Source organism: Ammospiza nelsoni, chromosome 5 (assembly GCF_027579445.1).
Source record: "Ammospiza nelsoni isolate bAmmNel1 chromosome 5, bAmmNel1.pri, whole genome shotgun sequence".
Lineage (NCBI taxonomy): Eukaryota > Metazoa > Chordata > Aves > Passeriformes > Passerellidae > Ammospiza > Ammospiza nelsoni.
In genome coordinates, this window is record NC_080637.1 from 65,641,059 (window position 1) to 65,663,689 (window position 22,631).

Below are 22,631 nucleotides of genomic sequence, written 5' to 3' on the forward strand. Positions count from 1 at the left end.
TTTTTGATGTGTTTCACAACAGCAATACAACCTGGCTAATGAAATAGAAGCAGCAAACGCATACACAATCTTTGCCCCAAGTAATGATGCCATAGAAAATTACCTAAAGGATAAGAAATCTGCTTCTCTGGTATGTATAACTCATAAGGCTTGTCCTAACAGCTCAGTATTTCATCTTTGTTTCAAGTGGATGGGTTTTGAGGACACAGATATAGGGACATTTGTTTCCCAGGAATCCAGCAAGTTAGGCTTTGTCTGTAACACCAAAGAAGTTGAAATAGGACGGATTTACCTATATTTTCCTGAGTTGCTGGAAGAGCCTAGCTATTTGTTCTGTGTTTTGGCCTTATCTAGATTAAAAACATGGTGACAATTTCCAAGACTCCCCAAACACCCCAGCTTCTCTCACATTGGTCAATCTCTCACCAACACATCCTGCTTCTGCTTCCCCCTTCTAGTCAGGGAGAGCTCTGGGAGTCTCCTGCTTCAAAACAAGATGCAGAAGCCTTGGGAAACCCACACAAAATTTTGATGTATAGAGAGTAACTTCTTCATTTTACAGTGAAATATGAATCTACTCTACCAACCAGACATAGAAAACCTTTCAATTAAAGACAATTTAAAGTAGTCTTTATTGACTGAGGATGCCCTTAAAGATTATAGATATAGATATATAGAAATACAGATAGATAGAAAGAAACAAACAAAAATTACTCTAAACACTCACCGCAGTTTATTCCTCTATAGGTTATTCAGGGATTCCCAAAGGAATAGGTATGGAAAGACCATAAAACACTCATGAATATGCAACACTTCATGTCCAATGAACCCATGAAGTTCAGAGTCCTAAAAATCATCTGACTTTTCCCTGAAAAAAGTCTTGTCAGTAGACTTTTTTGGGTTTTTTTGGGATTTTGAGAGAGGTTTTTATTTCATGTAAAGAAAGTCAGTACAGGAGTGACCAGGAAAAACAATGAAATGAGTTTTTAGGTGAACAAACTCCAGTCCCCTGACACCACTAATACCCATTAATAATGCCATGAAATACTGCGAGTCTTTCTTAGAACTATCCAGATGCTGGCCTCGTCACTCCTGCAGGAATGCTGCAGCAACACTCTCTGTACAAATATGTACCCTGACATATTTACAAGTTCAAACCTCCTTCTCAGCCTTTTTGGTTTCCTCCCAATATAAGCTATCCTTTTTCTGCCTTATCCCAGCAGCTTTCTTCATATTGTCTCCAATTTGCAACAGCTTTATAGACTGCACATATCAAGAGCCACACACCTTGCACAGGAAGCATTCCCCATAATTTTCCCAGTGGCTTTAATTCTTCCCTATCTCTTCCAAAAACATTTATCCACACTCTATCCCTACTTGCATGGTCTCCATTTACAGTCAGGAAGCTGAGGAGCACAGGGCTCAAATGACTCATCCCAAACCATTTACCAACAACAGCAGAGCCATGGCAAATGTCCCACATTCACAAGTGATCAAGCTCCATCTGCTCAAATGGCTTTTGAACACTCTTTTAGTTGTTTCTTGTCACATCATCATCTCCACATCACTACAAGAAGAATTTCTAATAAGCTTTGAGAGACACATTCCTATGAGACATCAAACCCAGTAAATATGGATTATACACACACGCAGAAAAATAATTTTCATTTCCACTACTCACCAATGTTTCTTCAGTCTTTCTTCCATCCTCCCAACCTTGCCTAATGTGGCAATCTTAGAAAAGAAAAAAAATCAAAAAACAGCCATAAGGTTAAGTCTGCCTGAGGCTTAACCTCTTTGTGAAACACTTGGGAGAACTGTGCTGCAGAGTGAAGAGTTTGGCACAGGGAGAAGATCCCATTATTTTTTGGCCCTGATGGGCCAGGATGTCCTAACTCTGCTGGTGATTAAAGACAGAAATCAAGATGGATCAGTGTTAGCTTTTCCTCCTATTCATCAAAGTCAGGAGTTTAAATAGGGCTGGACACTGATGGAGATTAGCTCCATCTTAATTCCCACTTTCTCATCTGCAAGTATTTTTTGACAAATATGTGGAACAAGGCCAGTCCTAAGAGATGGCAAGGCCGCTCTTACTCTGTGGGCACAGCCAGGGACCATCACAAATCTCACATCCTGAAGATGCTCCATGCTTTCACACACTTTTGAAGGAGCAGGAGCAGCATGGACATTCAGAATAAGGGAACAGTGAGCAGCAGGATTTCCCAAAAGGACATTTTTATTGCAAAGACAAAGTTGCAGCAGCACTGTCTGTTGGCTAGGCAGCTCCTAAACTCCCCAAACACCCCGGCTTCTCTCACATTGGTCAGTCTCTCACCAACACATCCTGCTTCTGATTCCCCCTCCCAGTCAGGGAGAGCTCTGGGAGTCTCCTGCTTCAGAACAAGATGTAGAACCATTGGAAACCCACACTACATTTTGATGTATAGAGAGTAACTTCATCACTTTATAGTGCAATATGAATGTACTCTACCAACCAGGCTTAGAAAAATTTTCAATTAATGACAATTAAAAGCAATCTTTATTGACTGAAGATGCCAGGGGAAGGAAGGGAAGGAAAAGATTACTTTAAACATTCACCACACTTTATTCCCCTATAGGTTATTCTGGGATACTCAAAGGAATAGGTATGGAAAGGCCATAAAACCACTCATGAATATGCAACCCTTCATGTCAAATGAACCCATGAAGTTCAGAGTCCTAAAAATCATCTGACTTTTCCCTGAATTCAGCAGCCAGCCCTATGCACAGAAACACACTACAGGCTCAAGCACACCTTGCTCCTCCCAGTTCAGTAGCCTTTCATCTTCCATGGCCAATAACATTTTCATTGTGGCAAGAATGCAGGCTGACCACAGGAGGAAATATGAAATAACCTACCCACTGGAGAAGCTTCTCTTTGAATTCAGGCATTAAACTCTTTGGAAAATGCTATCCCTAGGAGGTTTTCCATCTTTATTAGCTAACACTGAATGCAATTGTGTGTTGGCAGGATGAAGGCCAAATCCGCTACCACGTTGTGCTGGATGAGAAGCTCCTGAAGAACAACCTGCACAATGGCATGCACAGGGAGACCATGCTGGGCTTCTCCTACCAGGTTGGATTCTTCCTCCACAACAGCCAGGTACTGCTGTCTGCACTTGCTGGGAGAAACAGGTTTCCTGCTTTTTTACAAATCCATCTTCAGCTTTAAACTGACATGGAGTCAAAAGGAGCTGTGCATCCCTCATTAACTTCTGTGTCTCAGCAGCACAGAATCTGTCACTCAAATGCAAGGCCTGTCCCAGACCTGCTTGATTCAAAGTCACCCTTGAAGGTATCTTTGATTGAATTTGATTTCACTTGTGCTGTTCACATTTAAAATTGAATTTTAGGTATCAGTCTCTAGCAAATTCAAGCCTGAATTCCAGAGCAATCATTAATCTGACTTCAAAGGGCTGCCCTCAATTATAATAACTTCATATAAAACTTTTTATAAAATTAGTTTTATTATTTCTATTTTCTGTGGATTCACTCCACTTTCAATCCTAACTACTCAAAGCACTGTGCAACAAATATGAATTGCCTTTCAATACCACTTATGGAAAAATCAGGCACAGCAAGATTAAGAGACAGGGTCAGGAAAGGAGCTTGGTCCTTCTTCTCAGGTCCCAGAAGTTCCTGTGGGCATAGACAAAGGAAGACAAAGCTTCCACAGATATTTCAGCCCTGCTCTTTGCTCTGCCCACAGCTGAGCCTTGAAAAAGCATCTACAGTGGGATTTGCTGGTGAGGGCACAATGGGAGTGTGGGGTAGCACTGAGATGATGGAAGCCCTCCTTGAAAGAGCAGCATCTGGCAGGGTTTCCTTGAAGCCCCACATGCCCCAGAAACGGCAAACCCATCTTTTGGCACACCTTAGGCTCCTTCTCCATAGCCTTTACTCCCCTTGGGAAAAGCTGCTCTGCCAAATCCCATTGCTCAGAAGTTTCAACAGGCTGCAAGTCATCCCTTGCCCTCCAGCTGGAATATTGAGTGAGTGCCTGAGGCTAACTCCCTTTGTTGGTTTTCCTTAGGTGACCCCTGTGCATTTCTCTCTTTCTTCCATCTCCTAAATGCTCAGGTTGCCACAGAGCCATGGGACACATCTGCTGCTCTCTAACTGGTTGCATGTCTCTTGCAGCTGTACATAAATGATGCTCCTATAAGCTATGCAAATGTTGCCACAGACAGAGGAATTATTCATGGACTGGGAAAGGTGCTGGAAATCCAGAAGAACAGATGTGATATCAATAATACTGTGATCATTGTAAGTGATAGAAGTTCATAGAGAACCTTAAATTCCTCAGGGAGACCTACAGCCAAACAAAGCTCAAAAGTATAGGATATGTGATACTACTTCTCAGCAAGGAAGTAGTATCACATTTTCCACACACATTTTCCACAAAGGATATTCCTACCAGAGTTCTTAGCATCTCTTAAGACAACTTTGGTCCTGAAATCAGTGTTCAGACAGTCTGGATAAATGTAGTCAGAGTAGCTCAATAATAAGAAATTCCTGAGCTCTAATATTCAGATAATATTAGTAATTCTAATACATCTTCATAGCCAGACCACTTATTTATAAAGTGGGAAGCCTCACTTTAGAAGAGCAAATAAAAAATAGCCAAATGTTCTTTCCTTCTTCCCCCTTGGGGGTGGGTGTCCCCACAGAGCCCTCACAGGGATATTCCTCCTAGCTGAGGAGAACAGCTTCCCTCACCCTCTTTACCAAAGGGGTTACCCTGATAAGGTACCTCAAGCATTAGATTTAGAAATGTGGCTAGAAATCATTATTTTTCTATGAAACAACCTGGCTGCAGCTCTGCACAGTCTGTTAACCACCTCTCATTTGTGTTCCATAAGGAGAAGTGCAGAATTTGTACACACCCATCAAGCTGTCCCCCAGGAACAAAAGAAATTGTAAGTATTTTTTCATTAATGCTAGGGTCATATCAAAACTGACTATATATCCATTCAATCCTATTTTTAATATAATTGTCTCAGTTTCACCAAAATACATAGTAGTTATCTCAGCCTGCTACATACATTGCTTATAGTCAAGACACTCAATACACCCTGACCTCAGGTATTCTCCATTGGGATTACATGAGTACATTTTCCTTTATTATTTATTTTTTAAAATTAATTATGCCAGTAATGATATTCCAAAGCAGCTTTAGTCCCATCCACCTCAAAGTACTTGACTGGCAAAACCAAATTTAACTCCTCATGGGTAAAAAATATAATCCAACTCATAAACATTTCCTTTACAATGAACAGCTGGATGGACTCTTGTCTCAATCTCCTCACAAGTGTATATTGAGATCAAAGTCTTCCTTCAGCAAACAATCTTTCCCCAATTGTGTTCAGACCTAGAAGATAATTTTACAACAGCTGTTTTTTAACAACTTCATAACTTGGTTTTCTAAGAAGAATCACATCAGAAAATGTAAAAAATGAAAAAAAAACTATAAAACTTTTGAATAGAATCTGTTCAGTTCTGAGCAATTTTAGCAGTCTTTAAAACTCCACAGGACACTGAGTTAAACTGACCATATGTTCATTTCTATTTCTAAAAGCATTTCCTTCATTTTAGTTGTGAATGTGTGCGTCAGTGCACAACATGCATAAAGTTAATGTCCCATTGATTAACACATTTGAAAGTAGCTGATCAATATTACTCAGAAGTGCATCTGTTTCTCCAATCTTTGCTCAGGCAGGGGTAAAGAAGTACTGCATCCTCACAGAAAACCACATGAGACAGTACACCATCCAGATTGGCTGCAAGCCCAAGTGTGCCAAAACCATCATTGTGAGTTCACCGCTTTTGTCGTGGTAAAAACCAGGAACCCCCTTCCCCGACCTTCATCCTCCTCATCATCCCCACTGAGCACACACAGCATGCCAAGGCAGCTCCTGACTGGATATTTTTTGACCCTTATTCTGGGCACAGCAGAGATTGGAAGGTTAAAGACTGATGAGAGCTGCAGCACACAAATTTCTGCACGTCCACTGGTGCAGAAGGAGCACAGGATGGGAAGGGTGAACCTCTGCTTGTCACTAGCAATTCTCCACCTCTCCCTGAAATGGTGAAGGGCACCTGGGTCCCACCAAGGACTGGCAGTGTCAGTCTATGTCCTGGCACATTGAGGGATGTGGTCACAGACCAGCAGAGCGGACGTGCAGCTAAAAATCACAGAACCAAACACTAGTTTGGGTTGGAAGGGACCTTAAAGTCCATCTAATCCTAACATCCTCTCCTCGACCAGGTTTTTCACAGCCCCCCACAAACTTGCCTTGAGCTTCCAGGCATGGGATCACCCATAACTTCTCTTGGAAACCTGTTCCAGTGCCTCACCACAGTAAATAACGTCTTCCTAATACCCAATATAAACCCACCCTTGTTGTAGTGTACTGAATAGTTTAGTTATTTGCACTGGGTGTTTGGTAATTTTCACTGTCCACATGATTTGTATCCTACCACCGCACAGTCTTCCCCTTTTTCTCCCCCTAAATGTCAGTGTTGGGGTTCTCTCCCTGGGTTACCCCTCCTCACTTGTATCCCCTTGGCTGTGTCCTCTTCCTCCGCTCCTCATTCCCCTGGGTTTAAAAGTCCCCCATGAGAAGGGGATGGCCTCTATTCCACCTGGGCCCCTTTTCCATCTGGTGGGTCTCCTGGAAATAAGTTAGGACTTTTATCCCCACGTGAAGAAGAGCGCTTCTCACCTTTTATCCATGTAAAAATGTGTGGGCTGTGGCGCACAGCCGGCCAGATTGGACCCGAACAGCCCATCCAGGCACGGCATCTTACACACCCGCCCTCTTTCCCTATCCCTAAAAGCCCCTGTGAGAATCCAGCTCTCCCTGCTTGCCCCCTCAGCGCAGCGTTTGTGCCTTTGCAGAGCAGGGAGTGCTGCGCGGGTTTCTTCGGCGCGCAGTGCCAGCCGTGCCCGGGGAAAGCCGGGAGCGCCTGCTTTGGGAACGGCGTGTGCCTGGATGGCATCAACGGCACGGGCACCTGCCAGTGCCAGGAGGGCTTCGAGGGCACGGCCTGCGAGAGCTGCAGCCAGGGCAGATACGGCCGGGGCTGTGACCAAGGTACCCAGCAGCCCCAAACACACCCCAAACCTTCCCCTTCTGTCCTCTAACCACGTTTGGTCCAGGTTCCAGGAATGAACAGCGCTTCCCAATAGTCCAGTCTTAAAAACATCTTTTCTTTCCCCATTATGGGGTTTTCTTTCTAATCTCTAGGCTGGAGACAGGGCTTTCTACTCTGTCACACCACAGACTTAGAAAAGATTCCAGCAAGAGCCATCTAGGGGTCCAAACCTTCCCCTTTTATCTTCTAAACATGTTCAGGCCAGGTTCTAGGACGGTACAGCACTTCCTAATAGGCCAGGCTTAATAACATCATTAAGCCCTTTTCCAGGGACAGTTGCTTCCCCTTTTATCTTCTAACCACGTTCAGTCCAAGTTCCAGAAAGGTACAGCACTTCCTAATAGCACAGTCTTAAAAACATCATCAACCCCTTTTCCTTCCCCATTATGATGTTTTCTTTCTAGTCTCAAGGTTGGAGACAGGGCTCTCTACTCTGTCACACCACAGAAAAGAATCCAGTAAGAACCATTCTCTGTAGCACTGCTATTTTTCACCAATTCTTTCCCATTAAAATACAGTTTCAGACCCTCTATTTGGGAATAGAGGCAACCTAAGCATAGATTGAGTTTAGAGTTATTGCTAAATAATTAGAAACCAAAGGGCACAAGACAGTGCCTTTCTCCAAAGAGCCTGGAGCAGAGGGTGCCACCAGCAGGTGATGTCTGGGCCACCCCTGCTGTTCTTCCTGCCCCTTGTTGCCCACATTGCCACACTTTCAGGGACAGTGGGTTTGTCCCCATGTCTCCCACAGCGTGCACTTGTGTCCATGGGAAATGCAGCAGCGGGATCGACGGGGATGGCTCCTGTGAATGTGACGTTGGCTGGAGAGGAGTGACCTGTGACACTGGTGAGTGCCCTGCCTCTTTTCCTCTGAGCCAAAAGGGGAGCATTTCAGAAAATGACAGAGCTACAGCCACAATGAGATCCCAGGGCACCTTCCCACATGTGGGTCATATTCCCGTGCTATGGCAATTAATTACTGCATTACTAGAGAGCTGGTTGAGACACCACTCGTGACACTGAAACGCTTACTTAGCTAATTCTCTACCTGTGTCACCCTCTATCTGCCCCCCAAAAATATCCCATTTATTAAAGCTATATGTTTTCCAGAGCAGGTCACCCAGGACATTTTGACCCTCAGATCAAAAACCTCTTAAGTGCTTCTGAAAGTTGATTTAGCTACACAACACCAGATATTAAATTATGTTATTGTTAATGCAATAAAAATAATTAGCAAATAAATCATTTTGTGCTGGCTTAGTACATATATCCAATCATATCCAATAAAATTATATTCTATTTATACATAATTAAAATTCACTCTGTATCAAAAATTCTAGCTATAATAGTATGAAATTTAAAAATGTTGCAAGCACATTTATAATAGCATTCAAGATCAGTTTTAAATTTTCCCAGGGAAAAAATTATTAATAATTACAGTTTTGTAAGAGGGTTGCTATATATGCTCCGAGAAAACCTTCAGCTCCTTTAGAAAACCTACCTTTATATAATTCTAGTATTATACAAGACTCACCAGACTAAACACAGATAAATCACAACAGGTGAAATGCTTTCCTGACAATATGACACAACTCTTCCTTGTAAATTAATTTAAGTGGTATCCACTGATCTATACAGATTCTACAGGTGGAGTCTTACTGTGTTTGTTGGCAGGAATGATGAATCTGACCATGTTTTCAGAAAGCGAATTTATATACTTTATGATATTACAGTATATTAAAAATACTATACTATGCTAAAGAATAGAGAAAGAATACTTACTAAATCCTAAAAAGATAATAATAAAAACTCGTGACTCTTTCCAGAGTCTTGACACAGCTCAGCCCTGATTGGCCAAAGAGTTAAAACAATTCACACCAAAATATAATAAAACAATTACTTGTAAGTAAACAATATTTAAACACATCCTAAAAAAGCAAAACACAAGAAAAACAAGTGAAATAAAAATTGTTTTCTTTTTCTCTGGAGATTCTCAGCTTCCCAAAAGGAAAATCCTAAGCAAAAGAATTTTTTCAAAAAATGTGAATACCACAGAATCTCTATTGAGACTGGGAGCACAGTTGCCTGTCACAAAGTCAGCCTCCAGCTCCACATGGTGGGAACAAAAGACTCTGAATCCAGAAGGATGTTGACCCAAAAGGTTCTGATCCCTACTTCTTTTTTTTCCACTTGCAGAAATCAAAGATGACGCATGTAATGCCTCGTGCCACACCAGTGCTAAGTACGTATGAAATGTACTCATTTAGGGGAGAAGGGAGAGAAAAGACACCTCTTGCAAGGCAAAAATCAAGTCCACCTTCCTCATGACTTCTCATCTCTGAGATATGCTGCTGAGGAGCAATGTAAATCTAATGTATGTGGTGATGAAGCCAGACAGTTCAAACATATTCTCTTCATATCCAAACATACAAATAACACAAAAATGCTCTTACCAGTCCAACACCAATATTGGGACACCAACTAGTTTTCAGAGGAGCAAGTGAGCCCCACTGAGCCATTTACTGAAGTGCATCTGTCCCCTCACCACTGACCAGGCAGCAGGATTTACACTAGTCAAGACATCTCAAAAAATCCCCAAGGAAAACTGGCTGGAAAGACTCCTCATTTTCAGCCACAGCTCTTCTGTAGGAGCTGAGAAACAAGAGGGCAAACCCCCTTTTTTCCCAGATGTGGGTCATTCTCTCCCCTGTTTGTGACCTTCAGTTCAGAGCAGCAATATCATTCTCTCCCCTGTTTGTGACCTTCAGTTCACAGCAGCAATATTTTACTAGGAATTTTTGGCAAAACTTCACTCTCAGATTGGCTCATGGGGACCCCACACATTCTGGAATCAAGACTGTGTTTCTGACAGAAGCAGATTGTTCCTCTCCTGTGTATTTCTTACCCACTGACATACGCCTGTAGGTCTGAGGAGATGTGCAGGCATGGCAGGAGTAGGGGGCAATGATGAATTGTGCTGGCTGTTTCCCCCCATAAATTGGGTGCACACAGAGAAAAATTGTGCACAGATTTTTGTACAAATACAAATTCTCTAGTTCTGCACAAAAAAAAATATAGGATATTCAGACACCAAAGCATGGAATTCTAATACCTAAAATAATACATCCAAAACAGATTTGAAAACTTGGTGCAGCTAGTCCAGCTGCAGCTAGGTCCATATTTATGGTTTTTAGCTACCTCTGACTGTATGGGTAAATGCCTTGTTATTTCTATGCAACATTACCTTTAGAAGCACCCACAAAAACAAGGGCTGTACAAAAGACCTGCCCAATTTTTTTTTTCTTCTCTGTTAAATGATGCCTCTCTCCTTTTATTTCTTTAGCTGCCTCCTCCTATCAAATGGCACTGCCTATTGCAAGTGTGCAGCTGGCTTTGAGGGGAACGGGACATTCTGCACAGGCAAGTGAACTTTGTTTCTTCCCTTTGAAAAATTAAAAAAAAAAATTAGAAAAAGAAACCAAAGAATGCTTGAAGCACTCTCTGGTCACAGTAGAGCTGGTGAGAGATGAGCAGTTCCCTATGCACCAGTTAAAAAACAGGAATTGTTGCCAGCTCCCTCCAAACAAACAGCAGCCCAACAGGTGCAGATTCACAGCAAACAAAGGGCTCCAAACCTCCAAGTTGTGAGGCATTGTGCTCAGGGAGAGCAGAGAAAAGGGAACATGCTGTGCACAGCCCCAGCCCCATTGTTTGCAGAGTAATGAAACCTGGTTTGTGACTTTTACTCCCTTTCCCAACAAAGCCCAGCAAAGAGAGGCCAATTCAGGGCACAATAACACTTCCAGCTATTGGAAGCTGTGTAGCTCAACCATTTCCTCAGCTTTCTGAACTTGCTCAGATTTCTGGTGTAGCAAAATCCCTTTCTTTAGACTAGAGAGATTTAAGAGACCCTCAGAAAGGGATAATAACACTTTATGCTAGATGTTCCTTCAAAAATCTGGGTTATCCAAAACAGACTGCTCCCAGCTACAATAATCATAATTAATTATATTTTTTCTTAATTCTTAACTGATTAAAGTACTAACGTTTTTCAGACAGAAGCCTATTTTTCTACTTATTCACAATGGCAGGCAGTGTCCTAATCCCAGATTTTGCCACTCTTACTCTGCCTGCTTTAATTTTCTCTTCTGGCACAAAACAGACAAATCCATTTTAATCTGCTGGGGGGGCAATTCCCCACGTGCAGGAAGAACTGGGTGACACAGGTCACCCATAGTGACTTTAGTAGCAGAAAAACATCAACTCCCTGGCCTGAAATTGATGGAAGAGCCATTTAGGGTCATTTGAAGCAAAACTTAAGGCAATTTTCAGGCTGATTTGAGTCACACTGAGGATCAGACAAGGCTCCCTTCTTGCTCTCAAGTTGTGAGCATCCAGCTCATCCAGAGCTGGAGGAACAGTATGAGAATCCATCTGAATAAGAACCCACACTTGCTGTCACAGCAGGGCTAGGTGGCATTTTACTCTAGGCCTCCCGCAAGAGAAGTTATGTGATCTGTGTGCAGAAAATTTCAAGCTCAGGGAACACTTAAATGGCTATTTAAACTAGAGAAATGGCTATTTAAACTAGAGATGAACATGGACTTGGTGTTTTGTTGAAAATGGGCAGAATTGGAAGATGGAAAGTTATTGAAAGTCAGTCCTGGATGAATCCTAAGATCCCAAACCATTTCAGCTTTCCCTTTGGAAATGATAATAGGCATTAAATAACTGGCACTAATGAAATCTGTGGCCTCCTAATTCAGAAAGACTCATTCAAAAAAATGTTAGTAAATCTGTGGGGGTGCCAGTCATCAGTTTTTCTCGATCTGGATTGAAGGCACTTGAGACAGTAATTTGTGTTTGGACTCAAGTGTTTATTATTTCTTATCAGTAAAACAGTCTCTCTACTGTGAGTTCTGCAGCTTTTCATTAGAAGGCACAAAATGGCCAACAATCTCTTGTTGCAAGGTCTTTTAAGACTAAACTATCCAATTCAGAACTGACACCTAGATTATTTTCCTTTTTAACCCAATAACTGATCCCACAGAGCTGCAATGCAGACTTTTCTGCCCAGTTACAAAATGCCACCCAAACACATGGAGAAGGAAGAAGAAGCATGAAGAAGAATCCCTGTGCCCTCCATCTTGCTTCCATCCACAAGATACTGAAAACCCCAAAACCTAAATTTCTCACCAAGTGATGCACCTACACTGCTCTCTATGATCTATTTCACAGTTTTGTGGATTCCAGTCTACCTTGAAGCCTAGGAAACTTTCTCCATGAATGAGGGTCAAAGTCAGGGCACCCCAGAGCAGACAGAGAAATATTCCCTGTGCCCTGGTTTCCACATAAATCCCTTTAAAAATGAAGACAGATAATCAAGAGAAGCAACAAGCCATTCCAGCACATTGGCCTAATCTCTGCTGTTGTCCCTGTTCAGCTATTGATGCTTGTGGGAGCAACAACGGGGGCTGCTCCTCCAAGGCAGAGTGCAGGAGAACAACCCCGGGGAGCAGAGCCTGTGTCTGCAGCGCCGGCCACACCGGGGATGGCATTGTCTGCCTCGGTAAGCACAGCCCTGCCCTGCCTCTGCATCTCACTGCAAAGTCACAGTGTTATGAATGAGAACCTCGACTAGGCCAATATTCAAGCAGCAACCAATTTTATTCATTAATATGGTAAAGTATGAGCAATACAGCGCTGGGTACAGTGGGGGAAGTTTTCTCTCCAACTGCACACCGATAGTTGAGGCTTACAGGTATTTATAGGGGTACTCATCAGCTTTCTCAGCAGTTTCTAGTCCCAATTTTTATGTTACAATTCTATACACTATTGTGATTTAGTTTTTCTCAGGATGTATCACAGAAAGGAGTATCCCAGGTGGTGGTGGTCCAAAAAAGAAAGATGAATCCCATCTGGTGAAGTCCAGCTCTCCAGATGTGGGTCCACCTTTTAATTACAAGGACTATAAATCTCATAACAGTGATGTTCAGCTTCCCCTGGTCCAACTATAAATCCTTGATTTGATGTTCATCTTCCTTTCTCAAGCTGCTTTTCTCTGTTTTATTAAGGCATGAGATAAGCATGTTTCCTTTATATATATTCCAAAGCTATAGTTTCAAGGACACAAGCAATATTCTAAAATTATACAAAAGGTTATTATTGCAGAACTCTTTAAGGCTTAACTACAAGCAAAGAGCAACAGCCTTAAAGCTTTAATTCCAACACTCCTAAATCAACTAAGGTTAATTGCAAACAACAGATAGGTTCAAAGGCCTTCTTCCATGCTTTACTCTCCTCAGTTATTATTAGCATTTGCAACTGTCCCATGGTCGGTTTCCACACATATCACAATCACAAATACACACATTGCACCTGTATGTACCTGACACGAAACACAGCTTTGTATTTCACAACAGGAGAGAGGTTTCCTCTAGGGGGGATGTTCCTCCTCCCACTCTGACCCACAAGTGCAGCTTGCTGACACTACATCCCCTTTTCCTGCCACAGGGCTCATACTACTTGGCACACCACGCACCTGCAGCAGTGCACTGAGGCACAAAAAATTATCAAACAACATCTGTCTCTAGCAAGATAACCCCATCTCCAGCAGCTTGATACACACACACTCCTCTGACCATCACAAAGAGACTTTTAGATATCTCACCTCCCCAGGTCTGGCTTCAGAAATGCTGCTGGCAGAGCTTTAGCCTCCACCAAGACAACTGAAGAACTAGACCAAGACTTAGACTAAGTAACTGAAGGAATGAATTTTGTCATAAATCTGCATTCCTAGTATGCTTTTCTTTAAATTTACTCTCCTTGGGTTTTCAGAATTACTCTCTTTATTACACTGTTTCTGTTTCATAAAGAAATCAACCCTTGCCTGGTGAACAATGGTGGATGTGATAGAAATGCAGAATGCACCCAGACTGGACCCAATCAAGTGAGTACTTTATTAGTGAAGAAAAATAGGCCTAGTCAAGTGTTTATTGTTGGGCAAAGAAAGATTTCCCCGTGTCAACTTTGTTTTTAAGTAGAAAACTGAATTTCATAACAATTGTGAAAAGTCTATGCTTCCCTCAAAAAGGCATTTGAGGGGGAGTGCAGATAAACATGAAAAAATCTATTTCAGTGAAAGAAATCCAAAACTGAAGAGGAAAGCAGTGTTTTGCTATTTCAAGTGATTGTTTTTCTCCTTTGGGAGGTTTTGATGTGAAAAGCTGTAAGTTTGAAAGTATTGCTAGAAGATGTTTCTTTTATTGTTATAGAAACTGTCCATGGAAAAAATTCCAATTTGGACTAGCCCTTCTCCCTGCACTGTTCAAATGTATCCACAAGGAAACAAAATGGCCCAAACCATAGCTCTTGCATGAGGTTTACAACATTCTGGAGCCCACTCACTCTTCTGCTAATCTCTAGAAGTAGTAGCTACAACCTGTTTATTTATTCTTCCTTACCTTGAGAACATAATTAACATCACAGCAATAACAACTTCCACTACAAAACCCCAGCACTGCAAAGGCAAAAATTACAGGATAGAAATGCATCTACTTTCTCTATGGCTGTCATTCATCGAGGAAATACATAAACACTACAATTAGACTCCCTCCCAGTTTTATTTCTGCTGCAGAAAACTCACTGAATTTTCAAATTCCTACATATTAAATGTACATTCTAATTTCAGAACAATTATGAGTGAATTGGAGAATAAAATTCATTTCTTTGCAACTATTTTTCATCTTTGTGATAACTGCAAATGTAAAATATAGTAACCAGGAGAAAGTGTCAGCTACATTTCCACTGCATGGGAAGTTGCCAGTAACACACAATTCCAGGTGTGTTTTGAAACTACATTTCATCACTTAAAAAAAAAAACACAGGGGAAGGAAGGCGATGAGAGGGGAATACCAGCCTATGCAAAAAACATGAGGTAAATAAATTAAGGGTTTAGCCTGTTTTGTCAGCAAGACAATAAGATATAGATGTCAGAGGGGTCATTCCAAATGAACAGGACAGCAGAGAGGACAGACAAAAAAAGGCAGATAGAGTCTAATGAAAAATATTACTTCCCAATCTCAGTCTGTGGTTACTCATACTGGCCAAGAAACTGTTCTGGGAGACACTTAGCTTAATAAATTCCACATCATATCACAATGAAACTATCTGGAAAAAAGGTAAACTGTATATTTGTGTGCTGAAAAAAAAAAAAAAACCTTAAGCATTTTTCAATTAATGCTTGCTTTCGGATTTTGCTTTGTAGGCAGTATGCAATTGCCTGAAGGGATATTCTGGAGATGGCAAAACCTGCACCTATATCAGTCTATGTTCACAAGTGAGTATCCATTTAAGGAGACAATTTCAGGTCTCATTATAATTACACTTTGGGTGTTGTATGCATTCTAAACTAAGCTAGGTGTGCTAAGAATCTATTTACATTAGCTTGGCTAATCTTTGAGTATTCTTGGTTCAGTATATGCTTTAGTGCTGTCACTATAGGAGAAACTAAAGATGCAGGAAGGGCTTTTTCTCAACGGCAGCCTGGACATAAACATAAGTGAGGGCCTGGACTATCTATTTTTAATACTTTTTAATGGCCTACCATTGAGTCTTAAGTACCTCAGTTCAAATCCAATGCAGAGAAACAGACCCTGGTCTGTAGTGCCAAAACCTAAGTCAGCAAATTATTTGTCATTGAGAATTCCTGCAAAAATCCAACAAAACCATTTCCTTCCACAACCCCCAACCCTGGACAAGCCATGGCACCACCCATTCTGTGCCTCACTTGTCACTGCAGGCTGAAAATCAGCCACATTTGTTCAGCACAAGCCACATATTGGCAGTCAGTGTGGGTCTCTGCACCAGCTGTAGCCTCTTGGCAAGCTGCAGCAGGGACAGATCCACTCCTCTGCGTGCATTAATCCCCTCTGCTCTGAGCACAGCAACAACAATTCTCACCCTGCCAGCCTGGCTTTCTGTGACCTTGGAAGGTTGCAGAGATGAAAGAGCAAGGGCAAAAACCACAGCCTGGAGGAAGGGGAGTTTAAAGCCATGAGCCATTGCTCCCTATGATTTTGATTTCTCTTGCTTTTTTTCCTGTGCTGTGTTGCAACAGCTTTGATTCCACTGGACTAATTATGCCAGGCTAACTATGAGTTAAAAATAAAGATTATCTTGAGGAGCATCAGTGTCATACCAGAGGCTAACCTGGCTTCACAATGACCAAACCTCTGCGCAAAAAGCTTCACAGGTAGCCAAGGATCTGCCTAAGCCAAGCCAAACCCACAGCAAATCCACCCAAACCCATTCCTTACAGCCAGGTGTCTCTGACCTGTCAGGCCTCACTGGCAGCTCCCAAAAGAGATTCTGCTCCCTCTCATGGCCCATGAGAAAGGATCCCTGAGAGGATCAGCAACAGAAAGGACACCATGAAACAAGTACAAGAAGAAAAAAAACCAAGAAAGCTTTTCAATTTCCCCCAATTTGATCTCAAACCCAGGATACAAATTTATTTGCAAGCTGAGGTGGTAACAGGAAAACAACTACTTGTGACTGAGCAGAGCTCTGAGCCCCAACATGTTGCTCCTGGGTGAGGAATATCTTGGTTTAGTACAGAGCTCTCTGGAGGCAGATGCATCCTCTGCTCCAAGCCCATGCTGGACTCAGGTTCAGACAGGAGATGTTGTAGAGACAAGCACAAGGCAAGTCCCTGTTACAGCTGACCTGGGCCATCAGACAGTCCTGTGCTATGCCCCTCCATAAATTCAGGCTCCTGGCACCATCCCAGTGATTTACAGTGTGCAAATAGTTCCCCTTAATAATAATATAAAATATTTTATATATTCATTTATATAAATAATAAAAATAGTCAGCACTGCATTGGCAGAGAAGCTGAGACTTATCCCGAAGTTGCAGAGAGAGTCTTGCAAATATTTTCCTTCCTCACAGCATCATGAACTAAACACATTAAGGAGAGAACCAAACTAACTCTTCTGCATAAAAGGAGACTTGGTTTTTATAAATCCCAAATGGTTTTTAGTGTTTGGGAGAAAATATACCCCATCAGATGTTCCAGCAAGATGTGGTTTCAGAAAGATCTTATGATTAAACATTTCTAAATTATATAAATGGGGGAGAAGGGTGAATTGCAATTGTTTTACACACCTGGCAATGAAGGAATGATATATTTTAAACTTTGCCCTTACAAGAATAATGGAGGCTGCAGTGAATTTGCCATCTGTAATGACACTGAGCTGACAGACAGGACCTGCACCTGCAAACCCAACTACATTGGGGATGGATTTAAGTGCCAAGGCAACATCTTCCAGGTAAAGTGCTTCACATGTTTGCTGTCCCCTGTTTTCCTTCCCATAGTTACTCAATACAATGGTTGAAGCACATCACTTTTTTCCTTAGACAAAGCTGTATCCCGGAATTTGAAGTTGTCCCAATCCAAGAAACCAGGAATAGGAGTAGGATGCTGCAAGATAACTTTAACTGCCAAATCAAACAAAAACCCTAATGGACAATCATTATGACTGCAGTGTTAGGGAGTTTTAGGTTTCAAAGAAGCCTGCTGTGTAGCAGAGTAAGATAAGAACAGGACAGAAGCAATACAGATATGCAGCACTTAGGGAACTTTAGGTTTGGAGTTTCTTGTTTGAGTGCTGCATTTGTTTGCACTCCACAGACATTGCCTCACATTTGCAGCATTGTTACAGAGCCTTGTTCTTAATTGCAGGAACTTCTCAGGAACTCCAACACATCTAGGTTTTATTTTCACTTAGAGGTAAGCAAAGGTTGAGTGGTTGGGGTTGGTTGGGTTTTCATGGGGGGTTCTTGTCCCTTTTTTTTTCTCCAAGAGTGTAAAGCAGAGAGAAGCAGACAAGAATCTGGTGTGCAACAACTTCCTTCAATGTAATTGGGACTGGATTTGGATTGTCAGTCTCTAATACTTGAGATGCTCCTATGTAAGCTATTAACTGTCACTAAAACAGTATTAATGACCTATTAATGATCAAGAGCAAAGTGCCAGAGAAAGGTAAGGCCTCCAGATATTATCAGAGACCCCCAGCCAGGTAATAATTAGCATTGACACCATAATTGCAGAAGGCTGATCAATTGCTTTGTTATTCTATCTTATACTACACTTATTTAAGAAGCTCATCACCCTTACAGACAGTCCTATACAGACAGATCCAATTGGTGAATCAATCCAAACACCATCACCAGAGGCCAATTAAGAAATCATCCTTTGGTAAACAAACATCCATTACACATTCCACATACGCACAACAACAGATGCAGCAAGTGGAGATAAGAATTGTTTCCCATTCTTTTCTCTGATCTTCTCTCAGCCTTCCCCAGGAAAAGGCCTGGCAAAGTCATGCCTGCTGCTCTCTGTGGAGAGAGCTGTGGCTACATCCAGACTGGGCAGAAAACTGAAGCTTTCACCCATTCACAGTCTGAGATCTGCCTGCACATCTCTTTTGAATTCTGAAGGAAGGATATAACCCTCATTTACTGCTGTCATCTTATTGCAGGAGCTCCATACTGTTGTCTCCTTATCACAAGTTCCATACCTTCTTGGTGTTCCTTGTGGGCAACTCCTCAGAGCACTGACTCTCTCTTCTTCATAAAGCAGCCACTGACTCCAGTTCCCTGCTCACCCAGCCACCCCACTCTTTTATAGCATGTTCTTCTCACTGCTTACAGCTGTGGCTGTTAAAGTCAGGCCTGTTCCTAATCTTTGATAATTGGCCCAGCTGCAACTCCTTGGGGGTAAGATTACTTTCTACAGTATCTTTATTTTCTTATTTTCTATCCCCCTACAATTTACTACCCCTTCTGCATCTCCAAAAGGCAACAATTTCAGCTGCCTCCCTGAAACATCACAGGGTGCTCTGTGTCTTGCAAGACAGCCAGCATGAAGACAGCTCTCACTGATTTTTGAAAACTGGTGACAGCAATTCTCTGTTTAATTGCTGCCTCAGGGCACCACAGACCTGTATATTGGCCTGCTAACCTATAGACCTATAATCCAATTTCAGTTTTGCTACCATGGTGGACAGGTGGCTTCCTCTTGCTTTAAGAGAGCTCTCAATCAGGGATACAAGCATCATAAAGTCACCCCAGGGCAGCTTATCAGTGGTCACTGGAAAGTTCCTGCAATAGCCCAGGTCCACTTGTATTCCTAAGAGTAATTATTTTATCTCCTCTGTAAAAACAAACAAGAAATGAGGGAATTAAGACATAGCTATAAGACAAAAATCTTCTATCTAATACCTGTGAGCAAAGGTGACAGACAAGGCTAAGAGTCAAAGCCCACACGAGGAATTTCTCTCACCCTTGTGTTGGAGGGAAGGGAATTCATCATGAGGCAGCAATGGAGCTGCAGGCACCACCTTGCCCTGCACAGGGCAGTCCCTGTCACCATGTGGCATCACATGCATTAACTCATTGCTGCCTTTTCCCCTTCCATTTGGCAGGCCTTGTCCATCAGAGATATCTCAGGCCCCGGCCCTTTCACCCTGTTTGTCCCTCACTCAGACGTACTGAACAGCGACCCACGGGTGAGTCAAAGGGCTCAGCACAAATGAGCTTTTCTCCTCAGAAGCCTTGCCCAGCTGCTCCTCAGCCCCTCCATTGCCCACTGCAGGTCAAGGACTGGACTGCCAAAGGAGTGCTGGCTCAGGTGCTCCGGTACCACATGGTGGCTTGTGCCAGCCTGCTGTACAAGGACCTGACAGCCGTCACCAACATCACCTCCCTCCAGGGTGACCTCATACACATCAGCTACTCACAGGTAACCAAACACAGAGAGACAGGGAACACAACAGCAAAACAGCCCACTCTCATTCACCTTTTTAAAAATTTCAATGGTTCCTGTGGAATTTTTCTTAAGTGTCACCAAATGTGGTTGTGTTTGCACAGGTCTCAGGACAAGTGAAGAGATGAGAATCTTGACTCCATGTTTCAGAAGTCTGATCTATTATTTTATGATATATATTATATTAAAAGAAAATGATATATTAAAACTATACTAAGAAAATAAAGGATTTCATCAGAAGGCTAGCAAGGAATAGAAAGGAATAATAACAAAAGCTCGTGACTCTCAGAGTCTGAGCCAGCTGACTGTGATTGGCCATTAATTAGAAACAACCAACATAGACCAATCAAAGATGCACCTGTTGCATTCCACAGCAGCAGATAATTGTTTTTCTTTTCCTCTGCAGCTTCTCAGAAGAAGAATCCTGGCAAAGGGACTTTTCAGAAAATATCATGGCAACAGTTCCCTTTCCTCCTCTGATGCACAAAACAAATAAATTACTTTCAGCTAAGATTGCCTGTTCAGCTGAAGAGTTCAGCACTTGTTTTGTATTCCAAGAGTTCTACAACCCTTGCTTTGACACAAACAATTTTATCCTCAGATTCTGGCTTTATGAGCATGAGGAGAGTTTGAAAAAACAAACAAAGCTGAAAGTACTGTTTGCTGCAAAGAAAAGATGGTCTGGGCTCATGATATCAAAGCAATTCAGCATTAGCCTCACTTTCCCACGAGGTTTCACAAAAAAAATTGTTTTTGTCACCTTTTCAGAACTCACTGGTTTTGAACAACAAAGCTGAAATTGTATTCAGTGACACTGTTGGCACAAATGGTGTGATCCATGTCATAAACCAAATCCTGGTCCCTTCACAGATGCAGGATTTCCCCCTCAAGAAGGTATGTGCAGCTTATCACCATTGCCAGCCCAGGGGGTTTCCACAGTTACCATGAGATATATAAATCATATAAGACAACAAAAAGTGACTCTAAAAAGACCTTATACAAACAAATGAACATTGTTTTTCAAGTTCACCAGAATTACAGATAAAGTAAGGACAGTATAAGAGGATTTCTGCAGAGAGGTTTTACAGCAACTTTGATTTTATAACAAAAAGTGACTTACAGGAAAAGCAAGCTCTTTTCTGCTGTTTTAATACCCAAATAATGTATTTCTTAGGTAAATTACTAACTTTTCTTTCTTTGTAGGAAAGTCTTAAAATGGTTGCAGCCAAGCATGGGTACATTCTGTTCAGCACTTTGCTAGAGGTAAGGACACGAGAGACGAAGGGAGCCATTGGGGAAAAGTTGTAAATTTTTTTTTTTAAGACAAAAACACACACAGAGAACATGTCATCACTGGCAGGATTTTGTTCAGGAGAGCCAAAGGGCTCACCAGAAAGAACACAAGAACCCTGCTCAGCACCAGTCACACTCCCTCAGAGCTTGGGATGTCAAACAGACCCACAGCCACCTTTCCCTTCCCCACTCAGCTCTGTCCTACTGCACATCAAGTTCAACTCACACATCTGCTTTTTAAAGTCAAGTTATTTGCAGGCTGGTGACCAGGCAGCCCACAGAGCAGCACACCCCAGTTCAACCTGACATTCACCCTCAGGCTCAGTGCCACTTTGGACAGAGCATTAATCTTCCACCCCAATTGTTGCTGTGTTACAGAAGAACAACCTGCTGGGGCTGATCAACGACCCCATTCACAAACCAGTCACGCTCTTCTGGCCCACTGACACAGCCATCCGTGGGTTGCCCCAGGAGCAGCAGGACTTCCTCTTCAAGAGGTCCAACACCAACAAGCTGGTGCAGTACCTCAAATTCCACATTGTCCGTGACGCTGCGGTAAGCCCTTGTGTTTTGGGAGTGTTTCCACAGGCAAAACACTCAATCCCAGATGTGTGCAGCTCCCCTTTTCTTTCCCAGGTGTTGGCCTACCAGCTCCCCAGCTCCAGCCCACTGAAGACCCTGCAGGGGTCCAACCTCACTGTGAGCTGTGGGGATAACGGGGAGATCGTAAGTGTTCGCTCTGCTGGCGCGTTTATTCCTCACTCTTGCTGCAGGATCAGCTCCTGCAGCCCAAACTCAGCCCCCAGGGAGAGTCAGAGGCACCAAAACTCCCTTGGTCATCACCCCTGCATGCCAAGAGCCACAGCAACAAATTCAGCAAACTGCATGGTTTGCAGGACTTTTTGGAGCTGCCATTGGCTCTGCTGTAAGATGCCATTTGTTCAAAACAGCTCTCAGTCACCTTGAAACTGAAATACCAGCACACTTTAACTTCTGCAATAGTAGAAGTTTTCTTATTGCAAAACCACTAAGAGCAGTCTGGATTTGAACCCCATGAATGCAGCATCTGCATTGCAAGCTCTGGTGTGTAAGCACTTCCAAGCTGAGTTTGCAGGCACACACATAGCCTGATAAACCAGAACAATGTCACATTTTTCTTTGCAAACTGGAAGCATCTAAGTCTAAATACACATTAGATAAACCTGTGAACATGGGGCTGGCATATTGTCTCCTCTTCAGAAAAGAAAGATACCATAAAATCATAGAATGATTGGGGTTGGAAGGAGCCCTGAAGATCATCTTGTTCCAC

General features: G+C 42.4%; 1 protein-coding gene across 1 annotated transcript in view; it reads left to right on the forward strand.

The window, feature by feature from the left end:
• STAB2 (stabilin 2) overlaps window positions 1-22,631 on the forward strand; it is an 81,858-nt gene that overhangs the window by 41,740 nt on the left and 17,487 nt on the right. The window contains exons 31-50 of the mRNA XM_059473091.1: window positions 23-130; window positions 3,011-3,142; window positions 4,180-4,305; window positions 4,902-4,958; window positions 5,755-5,850; window positions 6,941-7,136; window positions 7,949-8,044; window positions 9,394-9,439; window positions 10,541-10,617; window positions 12,641-12,766; window positions 14,073-14,146; window positions 15,464-15,535; window positions 17,409-17,528; window positions 17,942-17,989; window positions 19,689-19,772; window positions 19,859-20,005; window positions 20,798-20,923; window positions 21,233-21,292; window positions 21,701-21,877; window positions 21,959-22,048. Coding sequence (XP_059329074.1) covers window positions 23-130; window positions 3,011-3,142; window positions 4,180-4,305; window positions 4,902-4,958; window positions 5,755-5,850; window positions 6,941-7,136; window positions 7,949-8,044; window positions 9,394-9,439; window positions 10,541-10,617; window positions 12,641-12,766; window positions 14,073-14,146; window positions 15,464-15,535; window positions 17,409-17,528; window positions 17,942-17,989; window positions 19,689-19,772; window positions 19,859-20,005; window positions 20,798-20,923; window positions 21,233-21,292; window positions 21,701-21,877; window positions 21,959-22,048 — 2,058 coding nt within the window. The remainder of the gene's footprint in view (window positions 1-22; window positions 131-3,010; window positions 3,143-4,179; window positions 4,306-4,901; window positions 4,959-5,754; window positions 5,851-6,940; window positions 7,137-7,948; window positions 8,045-9,393; window positions 9,440-10,540; window positions 10,618-12,640; window positions 12,767-14,072; window positions 14,147-15,463; window positions 15,536-17,408; window positions 17,529-17,941; window positions 17,990-19,688; window positions 19,773-19,858; window positions 20,006-20,797; window positions 20,924-21,232; window positions 21,293-21,700; window positions 21,878-21,958; window positions 22,049-22,631) is intronic.